General features: G+C 38.3%; 1 protein-coding gene across 5 annotated transcripts in view; it reads left to right on the top strand.

Moving 5' to 3' along the window:
• Positions 1-22,398, top strand: part of LOC149560780 (uncharacterized) — a 24,563-nt gene extending 2,165 nt beyond the window's left edge. The window contains exons 1-17 of one of the 5 annotated variants that reach the window (XR_016363724.1): positions 9,187-9,366; positions 9,514-9,553; positions 10,346-11,380; positions 12,877-13,092; positions 13,241-13,480; positions 13,578-13,726; positions 13,873-14,119; positions 14,217-15,097; positions 15,290-15,383; positions 15,521-15,861; positions 16,148-16,354; positions 16,739-16,954; positions 17,110-17,348; positions 19,929-20,176; positions 20,320-20,498; positions 20,781-21,034; positions 21,126-22,398. Coding sequence is in view for 4 of the 5 variants with exons in the window: in XM_089824806.1 (XP_089680932.1) it covers positions 9,538-9,553; positions 10,346-11,380; positions 12,877-13,092; positions 13,241-13,480; positions 13,578-13,726; positions 13,873-14,119; positions 14,217-15,097; positions 15,290-15,383; positions 15,521-15,861; positions 16,148-16,354; positions 16,739-16,954; positions 17,117-17,348; positions 19,929-20,176; positions 20,320-20,498; positions 20,781-21,034; positions 21,126-21,292 (4,722 nt within the window). In the remaining variant the exon portion in view is untranslated. Of the gene's footprint in view, positions 1-9,186; positions 9,367-9,513; positions 9,554-10,345; positions 11,381-12,876; positions 13,093-13,240; positions 13,481-13,577; positions 13,727-13,872; positions 14,120-14,216; positions 15,098-15,289; positions 15,384-15,520; positions 15,862-16,147; positions 16,355-16,738; positions 16,955-17,109; positions 17,349-19,928; positions 20,177-20,319; positions 20,503-20,780; positions 21,035-21,125 lie in introns of those variants that run through there. The other 4 variants (XM_089824807.1, XM_089824805.1, XM_089824806.1 and 1 more) reach the window with 4 other exon arrangements.
• The last annotated feature ends 549 nt before the right edge of the window (positions 22,399-22,947 follow it).

The raw sequence follows: 22,947 nt of genomic DNA, 5'->3' as shown, positions 1-22,947 counted from the left end.
AGATACATGAGTGAGAGATATGGGGTAGATATAGAGGGTAAATAGAGGGAGGAGATTATGAGAGGGAGAGGAGACTTAAAGAGTTTAAGGAGGCAAGGAGGCAGAGAGATGATGTATAGATAAATGGTAATAAAGGAGAGGATATGGTAACTATGGGTTGAAATAGGACAAAGGGAGAAATGCAGGAAGATATGAGGTAGGAAGAGACAATGTTGAAGGGGAGAGAGATTAGCTAGAGAGAGAATAATTAGGGCATCGAATGGATCGAAATGGTGATGGAGGGAGGGATTTGGGGGGGAGAGAGAGAGTGAGAGAGAGAGAGAGAGAGGAGGGAAAGGAGACACCTACAGAGATTAAGGAGGCACGGAGGCAGAGAGATGACGTAGAGATAAATGGTAATAAAGGAGAGCATATGATAACTAGGGGTGGAAATAGGAACAAAGGGAGAAATGTAGGAAGGTATGAGGAAGAAAGAGACAATGTCAAAGGGAAGAGAGATTAGGTAGAGAGAAAGAGAATAATTAGGGCATCAAATGGATGAAAATGGTGATGGGGAGAGGAATTTGGGAGGGAGGGAGGGAGGGAGGGAGGGAGAGAGAGAGAGAGAGAGAGAGAGAGAGAGAGAGATGTGGTAAATAGGGGATGGATGAAAATCAGAACAAAATATTAGATATTATATCAAATTTTGAAATAAGGTTGAAATTTATAAATTTGGAAAATATTAAATTAATGAAGTTAAACATATAAATTTAAATGAAAAGATTTTTCTAAAGTAACACTAAATTTGTTACAAGAAAGTATTATAAAATTAGCTTTAAAAGAAAGATTTAAGTTTACAAATAAAATCAAGCTTTATAAATTAATTCAAAATATACACATATAGTGTAATTTCAAAAGGATTTGTGGGTGGGTGGGTGTGTGTGTGTGTGTGTGAGAGAGAGAGAGAGAGAGAGAGAGAGAGAGAGAGAGAGAGGGAGAGAGAGAGAGAGAGCGTGTGTGCGTGGGGGGGGGGCAGGGGACAGGGGGAGTGGGGAGGGTCTATATTATGAGGAGGGGATGGAGTGTGTAGAGAAGTAAGGGTAGGTAAATTATAGAAAGGGACATGTGAGAGAGATTGTGACAAGGGGATGAGGGTGAGGCATAAAGTAAAAACTATGAGAGAGAGTGAGAGATAAAGATACACAACACAAAGAGAGCAGGTCATAGGGGACATGATAGAGGTTGTGGGGGGCATGAGAGACACAAGGTATATATATATAGAGAGAGAATTTGAGAGATAAAGAGATATGAGGAGGGGACATGAGAGTGAGATAAGAGGAAATATTGTGAGAGACATGTGCAAGAGAGATTGTGAGAGATAAAGATACATGAGTGAGAGATATGGGGTAGAAATAGAGGGTAAATAGAGGGAAGATATTGTGAGAGGAGGGAGAGGAGACTTAAAGAGTTTAAGGAGGCAGGGAGGCAGAGAGATGATGTAGAGATAAATGGTAATAAAGGAGAGGATATGGTAACTATGGGTGGAAATAGGACAAAGGGAGAAATGTAGGTAAAAAGAGACAATGTTGAAGGGAAGAGAGATTATGTAGAGAGAAAGAGAATAATTAGGGCATCGAATGGATCGAAATGGTGATGGAGGGAGGAATTTGGGAGGGAGGGGGGAGAGAGAGAGAGAGAGATAGAGAGAGAGAGATGTGGTAATTAGGGGATGGATGACAATTAGGTTCGAAAAGAGATGGGGACATGGTAAGAAGAGGGTGAGAGAGAGTGGGGGGGAGAGAGGGAGAGGTAGGGAGGGAGCGAGGGAGAGAGAGGGGGGGAGAGAGAGAGGGAGAGGGAGGGAGGGAGGGAGGGAGAGAGAGAGAGACAAAGAAAGAGAGAGGGAGGGAGGGAGGGAGAGGGAAACTAGGGGAGGGAGGGAGGGAGGGAGGGAGAGGGAAACTAGGAGAGAGAGAGAGAGAGAGAGAGAGAGAGAGAGAGGCTAGAGGTTGACAGACACGGGCTAGGGCTATATGGTAATCAAGAGGAATAGATGGTGAGAGGGGGAGAGATATAAGAGAAAGAGGGAATGGGAGAGGGAATAGGGGAGAGATGGGGTAAATATAATAATTAGGGAATGTGATAGATGAACATGGTAATGAAGGAAGGAAGAGAGGATAATAGCGATAAGAGGGTGGAGGGGGTTTGGGGGGTTAAATAGGAGAAGATATGTTGTGAGGAGGGTGGGTAGAGAGAGAAATAGAGCAATTATGGGGGAAGATATATGTATTATATGTTTGGGAAAGAGAGATGTGAGAGAGAAAGAGATGATGTAAAGATATATAAGTTATTTAGGGGGGAGAAACTGCTAGAGGGGCAGGGAGATGGTAGAAAGATAGAAGGGGAAGTGGGGAGAGATAGAGGTAAATATAGAAAGAGGATAATTTAGGCCCAAGAGAGAGAGAGAGATAGAGAGAGAGGGGGGAGGGGGGGGATGAGGGTAAGGTGTGAGGTAGACAGTGTGTGAACCATGAGAGATTTTTTGAGACTTTAATTTAATGAATAATACACAAACCATGTATTATAAAAGTTGACCCCTTAATAACTCTCTAACTCTTGATTTCCTTAAAGAAGTACCACTATGACCTTTTCTCTATTGCAAATAATAATCTAGCTTTAAGGATAAAACTTAAGCTAACACTAATACAAATAAAACTCTAATTTCAATCCAAAGTTTAATTCTAATTAGTTGAATAAAAATAAATAAGAATTTATTGTATTAATTATTATATAGGTGGTGATTTATTTGTTTTCCAAAGGGAATCTATTTCATTAAGCATAATTTTGAATTGAACATATAAAATCTATAATGTACCATAAATATAATATATATAATAAAAATTATTTATTCCTGTAAATTACAAACAATAATGTCTTTCACTCTTCCGTCGCAAGTGCTACTAGCTTATATATATATATAAAATAAGTCGAGAGATATCCTTCTCGAGGCGCCTATTTTCATAATCTCACTTAGTACAATAGACGCCTCGAGAAGGATATCTCTCGGCTTATATATATATATATATATATATATATATATATATATATATATATATATATATATATATATATATATATATATATAAGGGCTCGCCAAGTAAGGTTTTTTAGATTTTTCCTTATTTTTTATTATTTAAAAAAGAAAATTAATGATGAAAATGGTAATCATTCTCATACATGAGAAGAAATGGTTTGTAGAAATAGTATTACTCGCCTTTATATATACTATTTCTACAAACTATTTCTTCTCATGTATGAGAATGATTACCATTTTCATCATTAATTTTCTTTTTTAAATAATAAAAAATAAGGAAAAATTTGGAAAACTTTACTTGGCAAGCCCTTAACAGTCCATTTTGAAAACTCAAATTAATACATCTCGAACATTTTTAATATGTCTTTTCTACTAATCGGCCAACTCACTCAACCCATTAAATGGTGAGGAGTTAATAAATTATTTATTTAAAAAAAAAACACACACACAAAAAGTCACCTTTCCGAAAATTTTCCCGCACTTAAATGTTTTGGCGGGCAGCAGATTTATAGAAAGTATTGCCGTAAAAACATCAACTCGAGTTAAGTAATAACTTACGGTCATGGTTTGATATGATATGATATGATATATTTCAATGACATCCACGAGACTAAAGTAGTCTATGGGACCCATGCAATCACCCTCCCGAGTCAGGAGCGAAACTAGTCAGTTGCAAAGTTTTGGTTAACTTGTCTCTCCTTCTCTGAATTTTGATAATCAAATCGGCTGTTCTCTTCACTTGATCTTCCTCGAATAAATAGTTGAAGTCCTTGTTCTGCAGTATTTTTGTATAATCAGATCTGATGTCGTTGTAAGCCAGGCACTCCTTGACAAAGTGCTGCTTTGTCTCAACTATTTCCATATTACAGAATAAACATGTTCTGTCTGCCCACTCTTCCTTTGGAACTTGACATCTACCAGTTTCACATCGTAGCTGATGTGAACTAGTTCTAAGTTGTGCCATCAACATTTTTGCTTTCCAGTTAATAGGTGCCTTTATATAGGCCTTTTCATCATGACTAGAAGTGGGATTAAATTCTTTAATGTAATAAGATTTTTTCCGTCCTATGTGTCTTGTCCACAGAATATTGTAGAATTTTTCATTGACAAACTTCTTTATTTTTTTAATGTTATCCGGGCAAGTTTGGATGTTGATATCCCATTTTCGCATCCATTTGTCATTTTGCTTCATCCATGTGCTTTTCCGCCTCACAAGTTTTTCCTCTATTACCAACTTGGGCCAACGATGTGTTTCCAGACCTTGGGTTTTCTTTAAATAGCTTAGCATCCGGATCAATGCAATGGCTTCTAATGAAAAGGAACCCACCTCCGCTAAAAGGATTTCATACGGAACTGTGGTCTTGACTTTAAGGTTGCATGTGATGAAGTGTTTTTGAATTCTTTCTACTTGCCGCCATTTCTATTTGGACATACTACCGCCCCACACTGCACATCTGTATAGAATAACCGGAGTGACCAGAAAACCAAAAAGAGTTTTCATGGTCATCCAATCCCATAATTCTGCGTTCCTGCACTTGTTTTGTAAAGAGTATAACGCCTTTCAGCCCCCTTGGATCCTTTTCGATCTACAAGTATCCCAATTGAGTTTGTCATGAAAATCGATGCCCAAGTATTTGTACTCTTCCACAATCTTAAGGGGGCTATTTTCAAACAAAAACTTGTCTTGTATGCCCCTATTCTTCTTTAGTGAGATCATAATTTTGGTTTTGCTAGTGTTAACTTGCATTCCTACTTCATGACAAATTTTTTCTAGTGCTTTCAAGTGCTCTTTCAAACCTTTAGCCGTTCTAGCAAGAATTATGAGATCATCTGCGTATAAGAGCAATCTTATCATGAAGTGGGCCAGCTGCACCCCCTCACCATTGGTCTTGTTTATCCACTCTTCTAACTTGTCAATATAGAGCCCGAATAATGTTGGAGAAAGCGGACATCCTTGCTTAACCCCGATGTTGTTGTCAAAATCTTCTGATAGCCCTTCTGCCGTTCTGATTTTAGCTTTGACCTGCTCATATAATCTGTAAACCGCTGACCTAAGTTCTTTAGGAACTTCCAACTCTACCATTCTATCCCATAGTTTATTACGTGGCACTGTGTCGAATGCTTTTTTAAAGTCCACGAAACAACAAAAAGCCTCGTTCCTCGGAGTGTCCCAAACTTTCTCTATCAAATGTCTGAGAGTGATGCCGTGATCTATAGTAGAGTGTTTCGGTCTAAAGCCTGCTTGCCCTTTTGCACGTTTGCCTTCTATTTCAGCCCAGTTGCTGATTTTTTGTTCTACCAAGCTGCCAAATAACTTGCCAAATAGTGGATTGATCATGATGGTTTGGTAATTAGAAGGATTGTTTATATCTCCACTTTTGTGGAGTGGGATCACCACACTTGTTGTCCATTTTACAGGGAAACCTTCTCTATTGACACTTTTGAAAATCTTAGTGATGTGTGGTGTGAAGGTTTCAGCACCTCATTTTAAGTATTCCGCTTGAAGCCTGTCTATATCTTGCGCTTTACCAGCAGCTAACCTCCTTATGCCTTGAATAATATCCTTTTCGTTGAATAACTCCCCTATAGTCTCTGTTTCCATGGTTCTACATTCTCCTAGATCACATTCGTAGAGAGTCTTGGCATATTCCAGCCATTTGGTTCCTGTTATGTTATTCTCTATTTGAGTTTTCCTCTGCTGAAGCTCTTTCCAAAATTTTTTGGGGTTGTTTTTACCAAGATTAATCAACTCTATTCTTCTCTTGTTCACATACTCTTCTTTTTTCTTTTTAATCAGCTGATCATACTCCTTTCTACTTTCTCTGTTCATGTTCTTTTTCCAATTCCTTTTTGCCATTTTGCGCTCCTCATCAAACCAAGGATTGGCCGGAAAAGTGTTCTTGGCTTCTCTTGTGGCCCTAGATCTTTTACACTCCTCCAATGCTTTAATGATAGTAAGAACAAGATTATCCTTGTCCATGAAATGTTGTTTTTCAGACTCGAGATGGTTTCTCAAAACCCTAGACAGCCGCAAAAGAGTCTTGGAAAGTATCATGGTTTTCTTGTGTCATTAAAACTTTGCCGATCGGAATCATCTTCCTCTTCTGTAAAGGTTTTGGGACAATATGTTGATCTTTAGAGTGAGTGGCCACCCTTATCAAGATGGGGTTATGATCAGATTTTAACTCCATGGGGCAGTCCTCTATCTCAAAGTTAATTATCTTTGCGACATAGTCTTGCGAGCATATAACATAATCAACAACACTTTGTCCATTGTATCTTTTGCATGTGATTCCACCTGACTTAGGCCACTTTTCCATACCATTGCATATGACCATGTTATATAGGCAGCATAAGCCTAGTAATTCAGCACCAAAATGATTAATCTTTCCCATGCTATCCTGTGAAGATCTTTCCCATTTTTGTGTCCCTTCTTCTTCGAGCCAAACTGGGTCTCTACTTTCATTGTAACTCTCCTTAAGATTGAGAGTTTGGTTGTTTGTTGTTCTAGCATTGAAATCCCCTATTATCATTATTTCCCCTAAAGAGCTAAAGGCTGCTATGTCTTTTTTGAGTGCAACAAACGGGTCTTCTCGATCCAATCTATGTTTTTAATATGTTTTTGAGCCTTTTGGAGCGAAGTAACAGACAACCACCCTTATAGAAATCTGATTCTCTGTTATTTTTATCCAAATATACTGCTTGTTTACATCTTCTTTCTCTAAGTTTACAAATCTGCTCCAAGTTTCTTTTATTAGAACGGTGATGCCTCCATGCCCCTTACCATTATCTATCTTCTCATTCCATAGTGATACCTTCTTATACCCTTCAAAATCTGGAACCCTACATCCATCATGTTCATGAGTCTCGGTAAGCATAATGATGTCATTATCTTTAGCTATCGGCCCTAACCCAAGTCCTCTTCTCCAAGGATAACCTCTACAGTTCTAGCTAACTATAGTTAAATGTTCCTGGGTGGGCCCGAGTTCCTATTTATTGCGTGTGATTTTGTCGTTGATTTGGGCTTTGCCATTTTGTAGCCACGCCCACTTGCCATTTTCTCTTGTTATTTTCACTTTTTCCCATTCCTTCCTCCTTTCTTCTTGCTGAGTTATGGTGAGGTCATCATCAAGATATATGTGTGTGCCTCTAAGAAACTTCCTCTTGCTGAAAATGTTGTTTTTATCCCCTATATTCCTCATTGTCACTCTAACATGTCTGTCTTTGCCTCCTCTAATCCATTTTCCGATTCTTTGTGCTTGTATGGTTGTTCCATGCCAATCTAATTGGTCTTTAAAGAAGTCTTTAACTAAATCCGTTGTTTCTGCTGTTCTCCATAGTCTCGTAGCCCTTTGACGACGATATTTGTTGTTTTCACATTTCTTTCTTTTTCCTTTCTAGTCTGTCTTCGAACTTGTTTTTCTATGTTGTCAATAGTAGTGTTTGCTGGCCCGTTTACTATGTTAGCCCATGATCTAACTTCTTCGATTTGTTCTTTGAGTTGATTCTTTTTTATTTCCATATTGGCCATGGCATCTTTGTATATTTTTCATTTGCGGGTTTTTGTCTGCTTTCGTAGCCTCTCCTTCTCCCGTAGTACTTGCTGCTGTCCTCTTTTCCCCTACTTCTTTCTTTAACAATATTAATTCATACTCTCTTTTTTCCATATTAAATTGCAATTTTTAAATTTGTTCTTTAAGTGACTTGACCTCTGCTGCCAGCTTCCAATTATCCTTAGTAACTCTTTTCATTGTGATACTTTCTATTTGGCTCCTCTCTTCAAGTGCCCACACCCTTTCCTTCATAGCTACTAAATCGTTCACAAAGATGTCTGGATACCATGTCATAGGTGTCCTTGTGGGGCTGTAATTATTTGGTAGCCCATCCTCCACTGTGTCTATCACCTGAGAATTATCTGTCTTCCCTTTACCGTTAATATCTCTGATATTATCAAACCGCTTAATTGTTTTAGAGATTTAAGTCGGCCTCAGACTTTGTTCTCCCTCCCTTGCATTGTCTGGGGTTTGTGGAATCGGTTTCGGAAGTAAAGCTGCTAACTTCCCTCTTTTTGCGTTTTTAAACTTTCGTATCTTTCTCCGCCTAATTATTCTTTTATATTGTTTGGCATTCACATAGATGTAGTTTCCTCCTATGGGTGGTCTGCTTGCTTGTGATAAGCTCAGAGTGTTTGTGGGTAAATTACCATTTGTCCCTCCAAGATTGAATGAACTCGTGTGTCCGGCTAAGGGTCCTGGAAGAATGAGGAAGCTCCCTCGGTTCCACTTGATGATGCTGCTGTGCATTAAACTATCCCCGTATGTCAGGACCAAGCCACTATTGCTAGAGATGTCATTGTGTTTCGTAGCCTCTTCCAGACTTGTTTGTTGTTCTGCTGTTACGGATGCCTTGACTATCTGATTCTTTGCCACCCTGTTACTATCAGATCCTGTGTTTTGCAAGGTGGACCCATCAAGTTCTGACTGTGCCTCTCTTATCTTAGGTTGATCAATCAATGATACTTGTACAAGTATCTTCTCCGTAGATGTTTCTGTGATTTCCCTATTTGTTCCTTCCATGAGGACCATATCGTTCTCACTGGTGCCCTGTTATAGATTTTTAATGGTGTTTTACCGTTGTAAATTTACCAATGCCAGGAGAAGTAACAAAGGAAGCCTGAACAGGTGCAAAATCAGATGTAAGAAAAAGGGAAAAGGCGTACTTGTGATCTGCCTGTCTGCCTATTGGAGGCACATAATGTTGTCTTCAAATGGAACCGAACTGGAGCCCACTGAAAGAGAGGGACACCATAGCAAACAAAATCATCATCTGGAAGCCTGCAAATATGAACCCACTAGTAATAGCAAAGCCTTTAGCACTGGATGGTCCCACCGGTTGCCAAGACTACCGACCAAACCCTTAAATCTGCCCCTGCACTGATCAGCTGATAGAGACTGCATCCTTATTCCCTGTCCTGATCCCCTGCCTTGTGGACCCCGTGCCTTGTAGGTGTCTGCTGGATGCGGATCAAAGTTCTCCTTGGTGCACTGCGCTGCGCTAGAATATATGTTCTTCTTCAACTTTTTATTGCTTTGCTGCTCCTTGCAAATATTATTGTATCTACGAGGCCATCTCGCTGAACCCCTCAGGAAATACAGCATTTCAGCTTCGGCTACACTGTCGTAAAATCACATGTTTTCACATTTTCGTTTCAAAAATTGTATCGGAAACCCATCAATCTGCAAAACAAATGGTAGAGATCGGTGCATTCTAGGGCCCTTATTAGAGAATTTCAGGTAGAGTACATTTTGTATTGCATGTATGGTTTTGAAGTGGCCTTTGATGTTTCTGTGAAAGTTTTTTGTGCTTTGTTTCATCAGTGATCGCGTGGGCATGAATATATATTACTGGGTGCTTACTGTGGCTGTTTTATGTGTCTGCAGGATCGGTGAATTTAAGATTTAACAATGTTTGGATCCAATCGTATGTATCTCGATTCTTCCAGTCCTATTTTAACAATTTTGGGCAAAATTAGGGCAGTTTAGGGGTTAATTTCTATGATTTTAGTGGGTTTATATTGGCTGTGTTGAACATATGCTTATACTTCAGCTCTATCGCGCATGCATGATGAATTTAGTAATTTAAACATTGATAGGATATGTTTGAATGGATTATATGCAAAACGGGTATAGTTTATTTAGTTATTTTAGGTTTTTGAAACATTTAGCGCATGCCGAAAATTAATTTGGATGAGTTTTAAGCGATTAGGAATGTAGCTGTAGTGATTTATTGTGTGGCAGATGCTCAGTCTGCAGCTGTGATTAGGAATTTTGTGACTTGTCTATTGGCAGGCATACATTTTCATTGATTTTATGGATGGGCTTTAAGTAATGGTAGATTTTGTTTAAACAATCAGAAAAGATGTGTGCAAATATTTAAAATTGGCAAAGCGTATGTGCCGACGATGATTTTATTTCATCAGAGTAAAAATGCTTAGGCTGCAGTTGTTTTTGCGTTTTTTGATATAGGAATTAATTCATGGAACCTTACAGGCAAATGATGATGGGTTTGTTGTGGTAGATTATTGGTTTACAGAGAGATTTTTGGATGGAGGTTTTGTTGATTTGGTTGATTTTACAAGGGATTTTGAGTGAAGTTGAATAGACATTCTTAGTTTCTGGGAAAATTGGTCTGTGCCTGGATTACTTTTGGATAGAGAATTTAATAATGTTTTCGTTCTGCTCATGGGTTGCCTTTCTGTTTTTTAATGAACAGCATTTGGGCAGCCTAGCTCCAGTCCCTTTGGGGCACAGCCAGCTTTTGGACAGCAAAATACTGCAACTAATAATCCTTTTGCAGCAAGGCCTTTTGGAAGCACAAGTCCTTTTGGTGCACAGACTGGAAGTACATTATTTGGGGGCAATTCCACCGATGTTTTTGGAACAACACCAAATCCTTCACCTTTGGCTACTTCCACACCAGCATTTGATGCTCCATCCACACCAGCATTTGGAGCTGCATCCATACCAGCATTTGGAGCTGCATCCACACCAGCATTTGGATCCACACCAGTATTTGGAGCTTCATCCACAACTGCATTTGGGGCTTCATCCACACCGGCATTTGGAGCTTCATCCACACCTGCATTTGGGGCTTCATCCACACCGGCATTTGGCGCTTCATCTACTCCAGCATTTGGGGCATCACCTGCATCTGGGGCATCACCCGCATCTGCTTTTAGTTCAGGCTCTAGTCAATTTGGTGGTATGTCAAGTCCTTTTGGTGCACAGACTGGAAGTACATTTTTTGGGGGCAATTCCACCGGTGTTTTTGGAACAACACCAAATCCTTCACCTTTGGCTACTTCCACACCAGCATTTGAAGCTGCATCCACACCAGCATTTGGAGCTTCATCCACACCGGCATTTGGATCCACACCAGCATTTGGAGCTTCATCCACACCTGCATCTGGGGCTTCATCCACACCGGCATTTGGCGCTTCAACTACTCCAGCATTTGGGGCATCACCTGCATCTGCTTTTGGTTCAGGCTCTAGTCAATTTGGTGGTGCACAGACTGGAAGTACATTATTTGGGGGCAATTCCACCGGTGTTTTTGGAGCAACACCAAATCCTTCACCTTTGGCTACTTCCACACCAGCATTTGGAGCTTCATCCACACCAGCATTTGGAGCTTCATCCACACCTGCATTTGGGGCTTCATCCACACCGGCGTTTGGTGCTTCATCTACTCCAGCATTTGGGGCATCACCCGCATCTGCTTTTGGTTCAGGCTCTAGTCAATTTGGTGGTATGTTACCTACGTTTTGATTTTAAAAGTTTGAGATTTTATTAATCTAAATCAGGAAGTTTAAAAAGTCTTCCATTTTGAAGGCATAGTTCTTATTAAACTCTGAGGATATCATGCTTTCTTTTGCATTCAAAATTGTACCAATGGAATTACTGAACAACACGTGAATCTAGAATTCTTGTTTTTCTATTAATCCTTGGTTGGGACAAATCCTTTTGTGTGTGTATTTAGATACCAATGAAAGTAGTCGACTTTTGCAGTCCACAGCACTGGTGATTCTTGTTGCAATTAAGGTTAATTTCTAGTTTAACTGTCCGTCACCAACTGGTACATGCTTCATGCTGGTCAATTCTCCGCAGTTAATATCGTATTAAGCATGGATTGGCATTTGAGTTTTGGTCTCCCTGGCTCAAAATTAAATTCCTCACAGTTCCTTACACCCTAATGAAAGAGAGTAAGTGGAATAACCTTAAAATGTTGTTGTCAATTGTTATGTATTTCTTCACTCATAACAAAATCCATCAACTCATAGGAATTCTCAAGTTGTGTCCTGGAAAAAGAGGAACTGGTAAATATTTGATTGCAAGTTGTTGATGAAAACTTTGCAGCTTCTATATGGTTTAACGTTCTTTTACATATGAGTTGAGAATAAAGTGAGCGAGACTTACAGGATGGTAACCTTGTTAGATTCAAGAAACTGTCTTGTCTATGTTTCTTTACCTATCTAGGATAGGCAACAAAAACCATCATTAATGTTTGGAACTATGTTTTTTTACCTGCTTGCTGCTTTTTAGATGACATAAGTAAGGATCACATAAATTTCTGCTAAATTGGAAATTCAGTTAGTGAAGCAAACACAAATTAAATGGTTACCCAACTAGATACTTAACGAAAGAAATGTTATCTTCAATCTTGGTTTCTTTGAGTTTAATACTTTATGGGAGTATAGTACGTATTGAATGTGGTGATTAGCGACCAAAAAAATTGAAAATTTTCTCCTTGTCAGGGAAGACATTTATAACCAGAGTATTTTTTTAAAAATTGAACAAGATAGGTCACTTTCATAATATTTTCGACTTAGGTCTATGCATGTTTCCAAAAGAAGTCGCAATATGCAGTAGTTTCTTTTACAAGTATTATTTATTGTAATATAGTGTGTCTCGGAGGAGATAATTTCTGTACGATATCTGCTTGTCCACAATTTGGTCTTGTTTCACATAGCATCAAAATGTATTTGTGTAACTGGCGATTTAAAATTGCATTTTCTGATATTTCAATTCTCAATTTGGTTATATGATTTTTGTAGAATTCTTGTGATGAAACTCAATTTATTAGTGTCATAGAACCTGATAATATGGTCTTTATTAATCCTCATTTAAGAATCATACTTAGATTGAATATCATTAGCCAGAATTCAGGTTATTGTGTTTTCAATCTATTAACTCTTTTTTAAGATATGATTTTGATTTTATTTTGAATCCTTTTGTCTTATGCAGCAACATCTGTATTTAGGCAAAAGCCTGCATTCGGAGCTTTTGGGTCACCAAACCCTGCCCAATCTAGTCCTTTTGGAAGTATGTTTGGTCAACCAGCTTTTGGTTCTATGTCAACTCCTTCATTTGGATTCAGCAACAATTCATTGTTTTCTCAATCAACTAATGCTTTTGGGGCTGCATCAACTCCAGCATTTGGGAACAGCCCATCAGCATTTGGTAAGTTTGATTTTCCATGCGCTCCTTTATGTCCCTTTTTAGTAGTAGCACCTAAAAACAGTCGTCTGGGTACTTGTCTAATTGTGGGCTTTTGGACATTACTATAATTCATTGTACAGTTTCTTATTTCTTACTATGCATTGTTCAGGAGTTCAGTCTACCACTTCTACATTTGGCAGCCCAGGTTTTGGGCAAACACCATTTGGTGGACTGCGTGGTGGTACTAGAGGGACACCCTACACAACCACTAATGAGGCAGATAGTGGCGGCAGTGTCAGTGGGCAGACAACAATGCCTGAAAAACTCCTTTCTATATCAGCTATGCCACAATACAAGGAGAAGAGTCATGAAGAACTAAGATGGGAAGACTATCAGTTGGGTGACAAAGGTATATGTTAACTTGTTAAGAGTTCTGGTTTTTTGTTATTATTTGGTATTGGTTGTTTGCATAAGACACTCTCAAACTAATCAGTTATCTATTGCAGGCGGGTCAAATCCTGAGAGTCAACAACCTGCTGGTGGTCTGTTTTCTCGGACAACATCTAGCCCCTTTGGCCAGACAGCATCATCGGCGTTTGGCCAGACAGCACCATCAGCCTTTGGCCAGATGACAACATCAGCTTTTGGTGATTTGGTCAGGCATCTGCTGCAAATCCTTTTTCATCCTTACCTCCAAGTATTTTTGGAAATAGAACACCAGGATTTGGTTCTAATTGTGGGCTTTTGGACATTACTATAATTCATTGTACAGTTTCTTATTTCTCACTATGCATTGTTCAGGAGTTCAGTCTACCACGGTCCACTTCTACATTTGGCAGCCCAGGTTTTGGGCAAACACCATTTGGTGGACTGCGTGGTGGTACTAGAGGGACACCCTACACAACCACTAATGAGGCAGATAGTGGCGGCAGTGTCAGTGGGCAGACAATAATGCCTGCAAAACTCCTTTCTATATCAGCTATGCCACAATACAAGGAGAAGAGTCATGAAGAACTAAGATGGGAAGACTATCAGTTGGGTGACAAAGGTATATGTTAACTTGTTAAGAGTTCTGGTTTTTTGTTATTATTTGGTATTGGTTGTTTGCATAAGGCACTCTCAAACTAATCAGTTATCTATTGCAGGCGGGTCAAATCCTGCAAGTCAACAACCTGCTGGTGGTCTGTTTTCTCAGACAACATCTAGCCCCTTTGGCCAGACAGCATCATCGGCGTTTGGCCAGACAGCACCATCAGCCTTTGGCCAGATGACAACATCAGCTTTTGGTCAGACAGCAACTTCTGCATTTGGTCAGGCATCTGCTGCAAATCCTTTTTCATCCTTACCTCCAAGTATTTTTGGAAATAAAACACCAGGATTTGGTTCTTCATCTGGTGCTGCTTTTAACTCACCGTTTGGGGCTACCTCCTCATCCAGTCCCTTTGGAACAGTTTCTTCACCGCCGTCCCTTTTTGGATCATCAACAACACCATCCTTTGGAGGGGCATCTTCTGCCTCTCCTTTTGTCACATCGAGTTCCCCAGCATTTGCTTCAACCCCCTTTGGCCAAGCTTCCCAGCGTGCATCTTTGTTTGGTTCAACTCCATCACTAGGGTCAAGTCCTGCTTTTGGGTCTAGTACCCCTTTTGGAAGTACTCAGTCATCTGGACTGTACCAATCATCCACACCTGCTTTTGGTCAGTCCCAACCAGGCTTCGGCCAATCTGCACCAGCATTTGGCCAGTCCTCACTAGGCTTTGGCCAGTCTGCAGCAGCCTTTGGCCAATCCACGCCAGGCTTTGGCCAGTCCCAACCAGCATTTGGTCAGTCCACAGCAGCGTTTGACCAGTCCACGCCAGCATTTGGCCAATCCACACCACTTTTTGGTCAGAACACCCCTGCGGCCTTTGGACAAACTCCAAATGCTTTTGGCCAGACAACACCTGCATTTGGAAATAATTTGTTTTCAAATAGCTCAGCATCAATGATGTCACAGAGCAAACCAGCAGGCCTTATGGAGACAACGGTGTGTTTGATGAAATTATTTTGTTTAGTTAGTACAATTTAACTTTTCTTTTTGTGGTTAGCAACTTTATTCTTATATAGTTTTTTTGTTGCATGCTTTATGGTTTTGAGCTTCAACTTTATCTACAAATGTGCAATGAATGTGATATAGTTCTGACTATGTTTTACTGATTGTTTTTATTTGAATTTGCAGCCTTCCCTGTTTGGTGGATTCCAAAATTCTGCTCCTGTACAGGCACAGGGTGGTGCATTTTCCTTTGGGAATTTTTGCCAGCCGCAGGCAGCAAGTATGTGGAATCTCAATATGGTGATGTACTCAAATGTTTTTAGTGTGTAGTTCGATTCTTGTTTCATAGTCACTCATTATTTTTGGGATTGTGAGATTTGACATGTTTTTCTTGTGGATCCTATCAACTTTCCACAGTGGCAAGTGGGCAGACATCCCCTTATATTGGGACATCTGATCTGATATTGCTGCCTTCAGTGGTTGACTTGAGTGGTCTTAATAATGTGAGCAGGATTGTATTGTCCAATGCTGCAGCTGCTGCTGCAGGGATGATTGCTGGCAGAATCATGGGAATGGGCACATCAAACAAGGAAGATCAACAAGAGAGTATTGGCATGACTATGTTTGGAGTAACAACACCATGTGTGAATGCTGTGAAAGATGTTTTAGATGCAAAAGGCTACGAAACCTTGGTGTTTCATGCCACCGGAGTTGGTGGGAAAGCCATGGAGGAGCTGGTAACAGGAGGTCTTTTACAGGTATTCTACTTATTATGTAAAAAGTTTTTACCTTTCTTTTCTTTTATAACTTATCATCTATTTCTTAAAAGGCAAAATGATGCTTCAGATTATGTGTCCATCTTTTTATTTAAGAACCAAAGATATCTGTATGGACAGAACATACAAATCTTATTCTGGATTACATTCGGAGGAGTTGAAACTAAAAAAATGTGTGGAATTTTACAACAAATTACTTTAGACAAATGAAAAACAATATAATGACATTCGATGAATAATTTTTTTCTCTTGTGGATGATATTTGCAGGGTATTTTAGACATTACTACCACTGAAGTAGCTGATTTAATTGTGGGAGGTGTCATGGCATGTAATGAACAGAGATTTGATACCATTCTTGAGCAGAAGATTCCTTTAGTCTTGAGTGTAGGGGCCTTGGATATGGTGAACTTCGGACCTAAAGATACAATTCCATCTCATTTCAGTCACCGGAAGTTTCATGTGCACAACGATCAAGTAAGAGTCAACTTTTCTCTGTCTTTTCTTCTTCCATCTTTTTATAGGCTTCTTCTTGTCTTGTTGCCATCTTTTTTCAAGTGCTTTGACAAAATAAGATATTATGCAGGGTTACTACACTTTGAATTTGGTAGCAAAGCAACTAGTATTTGTCAATTATTTCACAGTTTACCTACTTTGTTGGTATCCTTCAACATCTCCTGAAGTTGATATTTTGGGAAAAACAAATGTACCGGAGTTTTTAGCAGCAGAAGTCTGTGATTCTTGTGATTTAGATAAACATGACTCTAAAATTTTAAAAAATCAAGAATTGTTGTGTCGCATTATTGTTTTTCTAATGTTTGAAAGGTATTTCTTAACCCTATTTTGACTTCCTTTCAAAAGGTAACTCTTATGCGTACTACTGTGGAGGAGAACAAAAAAATTGCTGATTTCATCTCCAAAAAACTCAATAGATCGTCTTCTCAAGTCAGAGTATTGTTGCCTGAGAAAGGTGTGTCTGCTTTGGATGCTTTTGGCAAGCCTTTCTATGATCCACAAGCAACAAGCACACTCATAGATGAGTTAGAGAGATCTATTCAAAAGACCACTGACAGACAGGTGAAACCTTGAAATTTGAAACAGTATCTCTGATTTAAAGTTTTCTTCTATGTTTCTTTCTATTTAGGATTAAAAAGCCTCTTACTTTATCACATTATATAAGTAACATGTATGCCTAGTTTCGTAAGATTTTCTATATTTATGACTTGTATTAGTTTGCAGGTTCAGAGACTACCATACCATATAAATGATCCTGAATTTGCAGCTGCACTGGTGGATGCTTTCTTGGAGATTGGTACAAAGAAACCTGAAATGATAGAATCATGTCTTCCAGGAAAGGAGTTATCAAAGGAAGTCAAAAATTTGGATGGAACTAGAATAAAATCTTATGAGAACTCATTGGATTATAGGATTATCCATAAACAGCCACTTGAGTTTCCTGATGCAAAACCAGGTATTTTAATGTTTATATTGTTTATTTCAATCAAGTTTCTTTTAGGTTAATTTTTAATATGATTTGTTTCTTTATCTTGCTATTGTTTTATTGTTCTTAAATTTCAATTTAATAAAAATAGTTATAAGTGAGACCTCTTTGGTTGACATATTCTTAATGCTACACACATAATTTATTCATTGAATCATTTCTTCAAAAGACAATTACATGGTTAAAATGTGTAGTTTGATATTTTCCTGCTTTTCTCTTCCTTTCACATTTGAACATTATTTTTCAAAGCTAACAACCAGATGATTACTCTGAGTGTCTTCGTATAGCATACCACACTTTAGCACCAAGGATATGATTCCCGTAACAGTCTTTGCACAAACTGAATACTTGATAGATCTGCACTTGAATAATTTATATATTGGGTTCTTAAGGATGCTTAATATATCTATAGCTTTAGGAACACTGAGTATCAATGAGAACCAAAATTTTGCTTAAAAATTTCTCAGATCTTGAGATAACAAGCATAATTTTCCCCCCAAAAAGCTCGGGCTGTTGAACTTGATTATCTGGGAATATCTCATTGATTTCAAAGTCTTCAATTTTTCCCATAGAGTAAGAGAGTTCAGATTCCCCTTTCATCAAAAATTTGTTCCAGTTTCCTTCATGTTTCTGTTGTCCCTTGCAAGAATACCTTTGCACAATTTAAGTTTAGCCAAGTATCAAGATCTTGAATATAATTTATAAACCTGATCACAATTTGAACGCCATTATAATGCCCCTGGCAGTATAGATTCTAAGATACAAATGCGTTGCATTTCAATTGCTTGGCATTTCACATTAGCCTCTGTTCCACTTTTGATTTCATACACTTATAGATTCCCCTATGAATTTTGGCTTTGAACTGGTGGGGAACTGGATTCTACCAAAAATTAAGTACTGGTATTTTACAACTACACGGTTGAGAGCTATATGTTACTAAATACTTGTTAGGCTAGGTATCTTAGTGGTTGACCAATGCCAGTTACGTCAGTTCTGTCTTCTAGTTGTTTTTAGTTCATCCTATAGCTACCATATGGTGACAGATAGAAAGCAGTCAAGTCTGAATAGCTGCAGTACCATAGAGTGGGGCTCTCTAAGATATCTCAGCAGGTCCTGCTGAGAATTTTCATGACCTTTCATAAGCAGGTGATCCTATGGAATTTGCGACAATGGCCAAGCTGAAAACTTTCAAGCGCCAGGCAAATCTCAGGAATCTGGTGGTTTCATGATTACATTTTAGCAACCAGGATGAATAATATCGCACAGCAAAATTTTATGAAACTGGTGGGTGAATGTTTTTGGCCCACTAACACCCCCTCGAAATTAAATCTAAATGCAGGGCATCACATGTTTTATACAAGATTAAAGATTCTGATTTTGATTTTTTAGTATAATTTTCTTCTTCTCATGGGAAGCCCGTTGTTCAGAAAAATAGTTCTTGTAGTAGCTCTGTAATAGTTTGTGTTAAGATATTATTTTAATTGATAAAATTTTCTTGGATAAGCCATTCATAGCATATGTACTAATGTCTACAACTTCTTTCCTGATTAACATAGGTTTTATTTGCTTTGCAACTGAAATTTTAATTTGGTGACATTCCTTTTTAATTTTTTAATAAATACATTACTCCTGGGAAAGGTCATTATACTTTTATACTTGATGAAGAAGAAGAAACTTTTAACATCCATAATGCTAAACGTAGCCTATGGGACAGTTGGCTTGATCAAACCAACCTTTATGATTTCATTGTTTTCCATCTGGAACTGATGATGAGCACCCACAACTTCTCAAAGGTCCCGTTTCTGAATAACTAAAACCAGGAGCCAGCTTTTAAGATATGCACATACTTGTCCCTGGTATCCTTGAAGGCATCGCACTCTAAAATGAAATGTTTTTCTGTTTCTATATTCCCAGAAGTGCAAAAAATACATCTTAAGAAATATCTTTCGTGATAATATTAAGATTTTTGTGGCATAAAATGCATTTGGTGGAATACAACATCAGATTTTTCTCCCAAAGTAGATCTTTGATTGTGATTTAGTTGAATTGGTATTTTTTAATGACATTTTTTCAGAGCTCAGTAGATTGGCTCCACTTAAGATGGGAATAGGTTCCTCACATCTGGCATTTAAAGAAACTGATATGCAGATATATAATGACCAAGAGCCCCTAATCAGAAATTTACCTTTCTACATTTGTTATTCATCAATTGCTAGGATGTCTTTCATTTGTCTCAAGGTAGCTAAATATTTTCTTTTTTAATGCCTCTCTTCTGTGATTGTGAATCTTCTATCAATTTAACTTGTGTTTTCCCCCAAATGGCTCTTCTTATATCCCCTGAAACGTGTCAAGTTTGGAGGATTATCTGACATTGTGCTTGCTTGTAGAGATCAACCATGACATTTGTTAATAACAAAAGTTGGATCAGTAGATAGGAATTCTATCGTTTAACATTTAACATTTAATATTTGACATTAATAGTAGAAAATTTCAACTAGTTTTCTTGTAAGTGCTGAATAAATTTGTTTCTCATGTGGTGCATATAATTAGAGACATTGAAAATTACACAAACCATAATACAGAATCTGAAAAACCAAATAGCTCAAGGGAAGCCAATAATTGGGGCCGGAGCAGGAACTGGAATATCTGCCAAGTTTGAAGAAGAGGGTGGGGTGGATTTAATAATTATCTACAACTCAGGACGCTTTCAAATGGCAGGAAGAGGTTCCCTTGCTGGATTGCTTCCTTTTGCAGATGCCAATGCAGTGGTAGTGGAGATGGCCAATGAGGTTCTCCCAGTAAGTTCAAATATGTCAAGCTAATGGTCTAGAATTTTTTGTCGTTGCACAGGACATATGAGCTGAACGTGGAAGAAAACAGTAGAGTTGTGGTTGAATATTTCCATATTGACAAGATGATTATTGAATTACTGATGTCTTAGGTTGTAAAACGAGTACCAGTTCTAGCAGGTGTTTGTGGCACAGATCCATTTCGTCGGATGGATTACTTTTTACGGCAAATAGAATCCATTGGTTTTACAGGGGTTCAAAACTTTCCAACAGTTGGCCTGTTTGATGGAAACTTTCGCCAAAATTTAGAAGAGACTGGCATAGGATATGGGTAATTTCCTTTAATTTTTCCATGTCTTGCATTTTCCTCATATTTAGTTATGTCTAATAGAATGTATGATAACCTAAAATTGTAACATTTGTTATTATGATGACCTTAAATTGAAGACAGGTCCTTTAAATTACAGGCTTGAAAGATTAGCTCACTGTATTTAACCAGGCCATCTATTATATTCCAGTCCTGTTAAGTGTGGTAGATTGACAGCAAATCAAAGTAGTAGTGGCACATCTGCAATTTATTGAAAATTCCTTTTGAATTGTATTGCATTCACAGGTTGGAGGTGGAAATGATCCATAAAGCACACAAATTGGGTCTTCTGACTACTCCATATGCATTCAATGAAGAAGAAGCTTCTGCCATGGCAGATGCAGGTGCCGATATAATTGTAGCACACATGGGTTTGACAACTTCAGGGTCTATTGGAGCCAAAACAACCCTCACTTTGGCTGATGGTATAAATCGAGTGCAAGCAATAACCGATGCTGCACTGAAAGTAAATCCACATGTCATTATATTGTGCCATGGAGGTTAGCTTACCAAAAGCTTTACAATCATTACTCAAGAAAGTTTCAAATGTGTTTACGAACTTGTCTCTAAGGATATTTGGTACTATTGCAGGTCTTATTTCAGGTCCCAAAGAAGTGGGATATGTACTTCAGAGAACACGAGGAGTCCATGGCTTCTATGGGGCATCAAGCATGGAGAGACTCCCAGTAGAGGAGGCAATTGTCAACACAATAAAACAATACAAAATGATATCAATATCATCATCGAAAGAAGCATAGGCACACGAAAGACTGCCAGTAGAGGAGGAATAAACTCTAGGATCATGAGCTAGGGCTAATATTAGATTATCTAACTTATAATCTAGTTAAATTCAGACAGTTAATAAATTTATAGAAGGGTATTTATCTCTTAATTTCATGAAGAAACGCTGTCAAAAATGTCACTAAATCAAGTCTACTGTAATAACTACCCTTCAGATTGTTACTAACAGGTTACTATGGTTGATACAAACGGGTTACTATTTGGAGATTTCTAAGAGTTTCATTTCGGGAGTTACCTTCAGGTAGTAAAAGAAGAAGACCTTGGGATGAGTTTAAGATGTAAAATATCTGCTGATATGTATAGTAAGAGCCGTCAAAAAGCAGTTAAAAAAAAATCCTTTAATGAATTAACTCCGGTTTCTCTTAAGGTGTCTCCTTACCAAACTGAAACTGAGTGATAGTGATCCTACTTTTAATTTGTTCTCAAAATATTGACGAAGAAGATGACGTGGTTGAGAATTGCTTTGAAAATGTGAGGTGTCTGACAGATTCCCCGAAAATAAAAAATGTTATTTATTCTTATGGCTAATGTGGAGTTTGGAAATCCTCGTCTCTGTTAAACAGATATCAGCAACAGGTGGGAAGATAAGTGGGCAGAGATGAATATTAATTTGAATAACATGAAAGTAAAAACAGTAAAGTGGAAGACGTGATTGTTAAGGTTTTTAACCTTCGGAAAGATATGAACAAAGTTTGTGCACTTCCATTGTTTTTAACTTTATTAGACCGAGCTTCAGTGTAGAAAGAAGGGTGTTGAGAATAATATGGAAAATGAATAGAGTGGGGAACAAAGATGGTGTAATTCGCACAATAAAAGGCTATGGGAGCAGGTTGATGATGGTGAACAACTTGGCGGATGTTGTTGGTTCTTGTTGGCTGTAGAAACATGAACTGAGGACGAGATTCTGGGATTGGCACATGAGAAAAAAAAACAGCATCAATAGTGGGTTCTTTATCAGGGGAGGGCTTTCTGTTTTAACTATTTCTGTATTGTTAATTTGTTCCCTAGTTACATATTTTTATTTCCTTCTTTATACACATGGATTGTGTTTCTCAAAGCATAATGGTGGTATTTTAAATTTCTAATATGAAATAGAGCAATTTTGTGCAATATTATATGTTATTTTGGTTGTAAACTAAATTATAGTAAAAATCCATATGAATACAAGTTCAATCTAGCCACTTTGTGTTTCTGCACTCACGAATATGCATCTCAGAGGTGTTTGGGCTCCTCTTTGTCATGAATTAGCTAAGGTAGAGAGCCTTATTTATTATAGGTGAGAGTATATGTGAATGGGAGTAACATTTTGATTGATCAATAATGAAGGTTTGTTCACCCTTGATCTATAAAGCTGAAAAACTATCCATCCCTCTTCCCCTGCATTTATGATAAATTTATACGCAGAATTGAGAACCAATTGTTTTGATGAAACACATCCATGAAATGTGGCCTTATGTAGTGCCAAGAGGGTATGGTATCTGAAGAGTCCTACACTATTAGCCTCACTGCCTTCATTTTCAAGATTTGATCGCGTCCACACATGAGTTGTGTTCTTAACAAATCCCCCGACAAGGGCTAACACGTGTTAGTCGGTCGGGATTTCAAGTTGCTC

The sequence above is a fragment of the Cupressus sempervirens genome, chromosome 4, assembly GCF_028749045.1.
Source record: "Cupressus sempervirens isolate cs-2001-9-10 chromosome 4, ASM2874904v1, whole genome shotgun sequence".
In the NCBI taxonomy this organism is placed as follows: Eukaryota; Viridiplantae; Streptophyta; class Pinopsida; order Cupressales; family Cupressaceae; genus Cupressus; species Cupressus sempervirens.
Note: the sequence above shows the minus strand (reverse complement) of the source record. Positions and strands in the feature narration are given on the sequence as shown.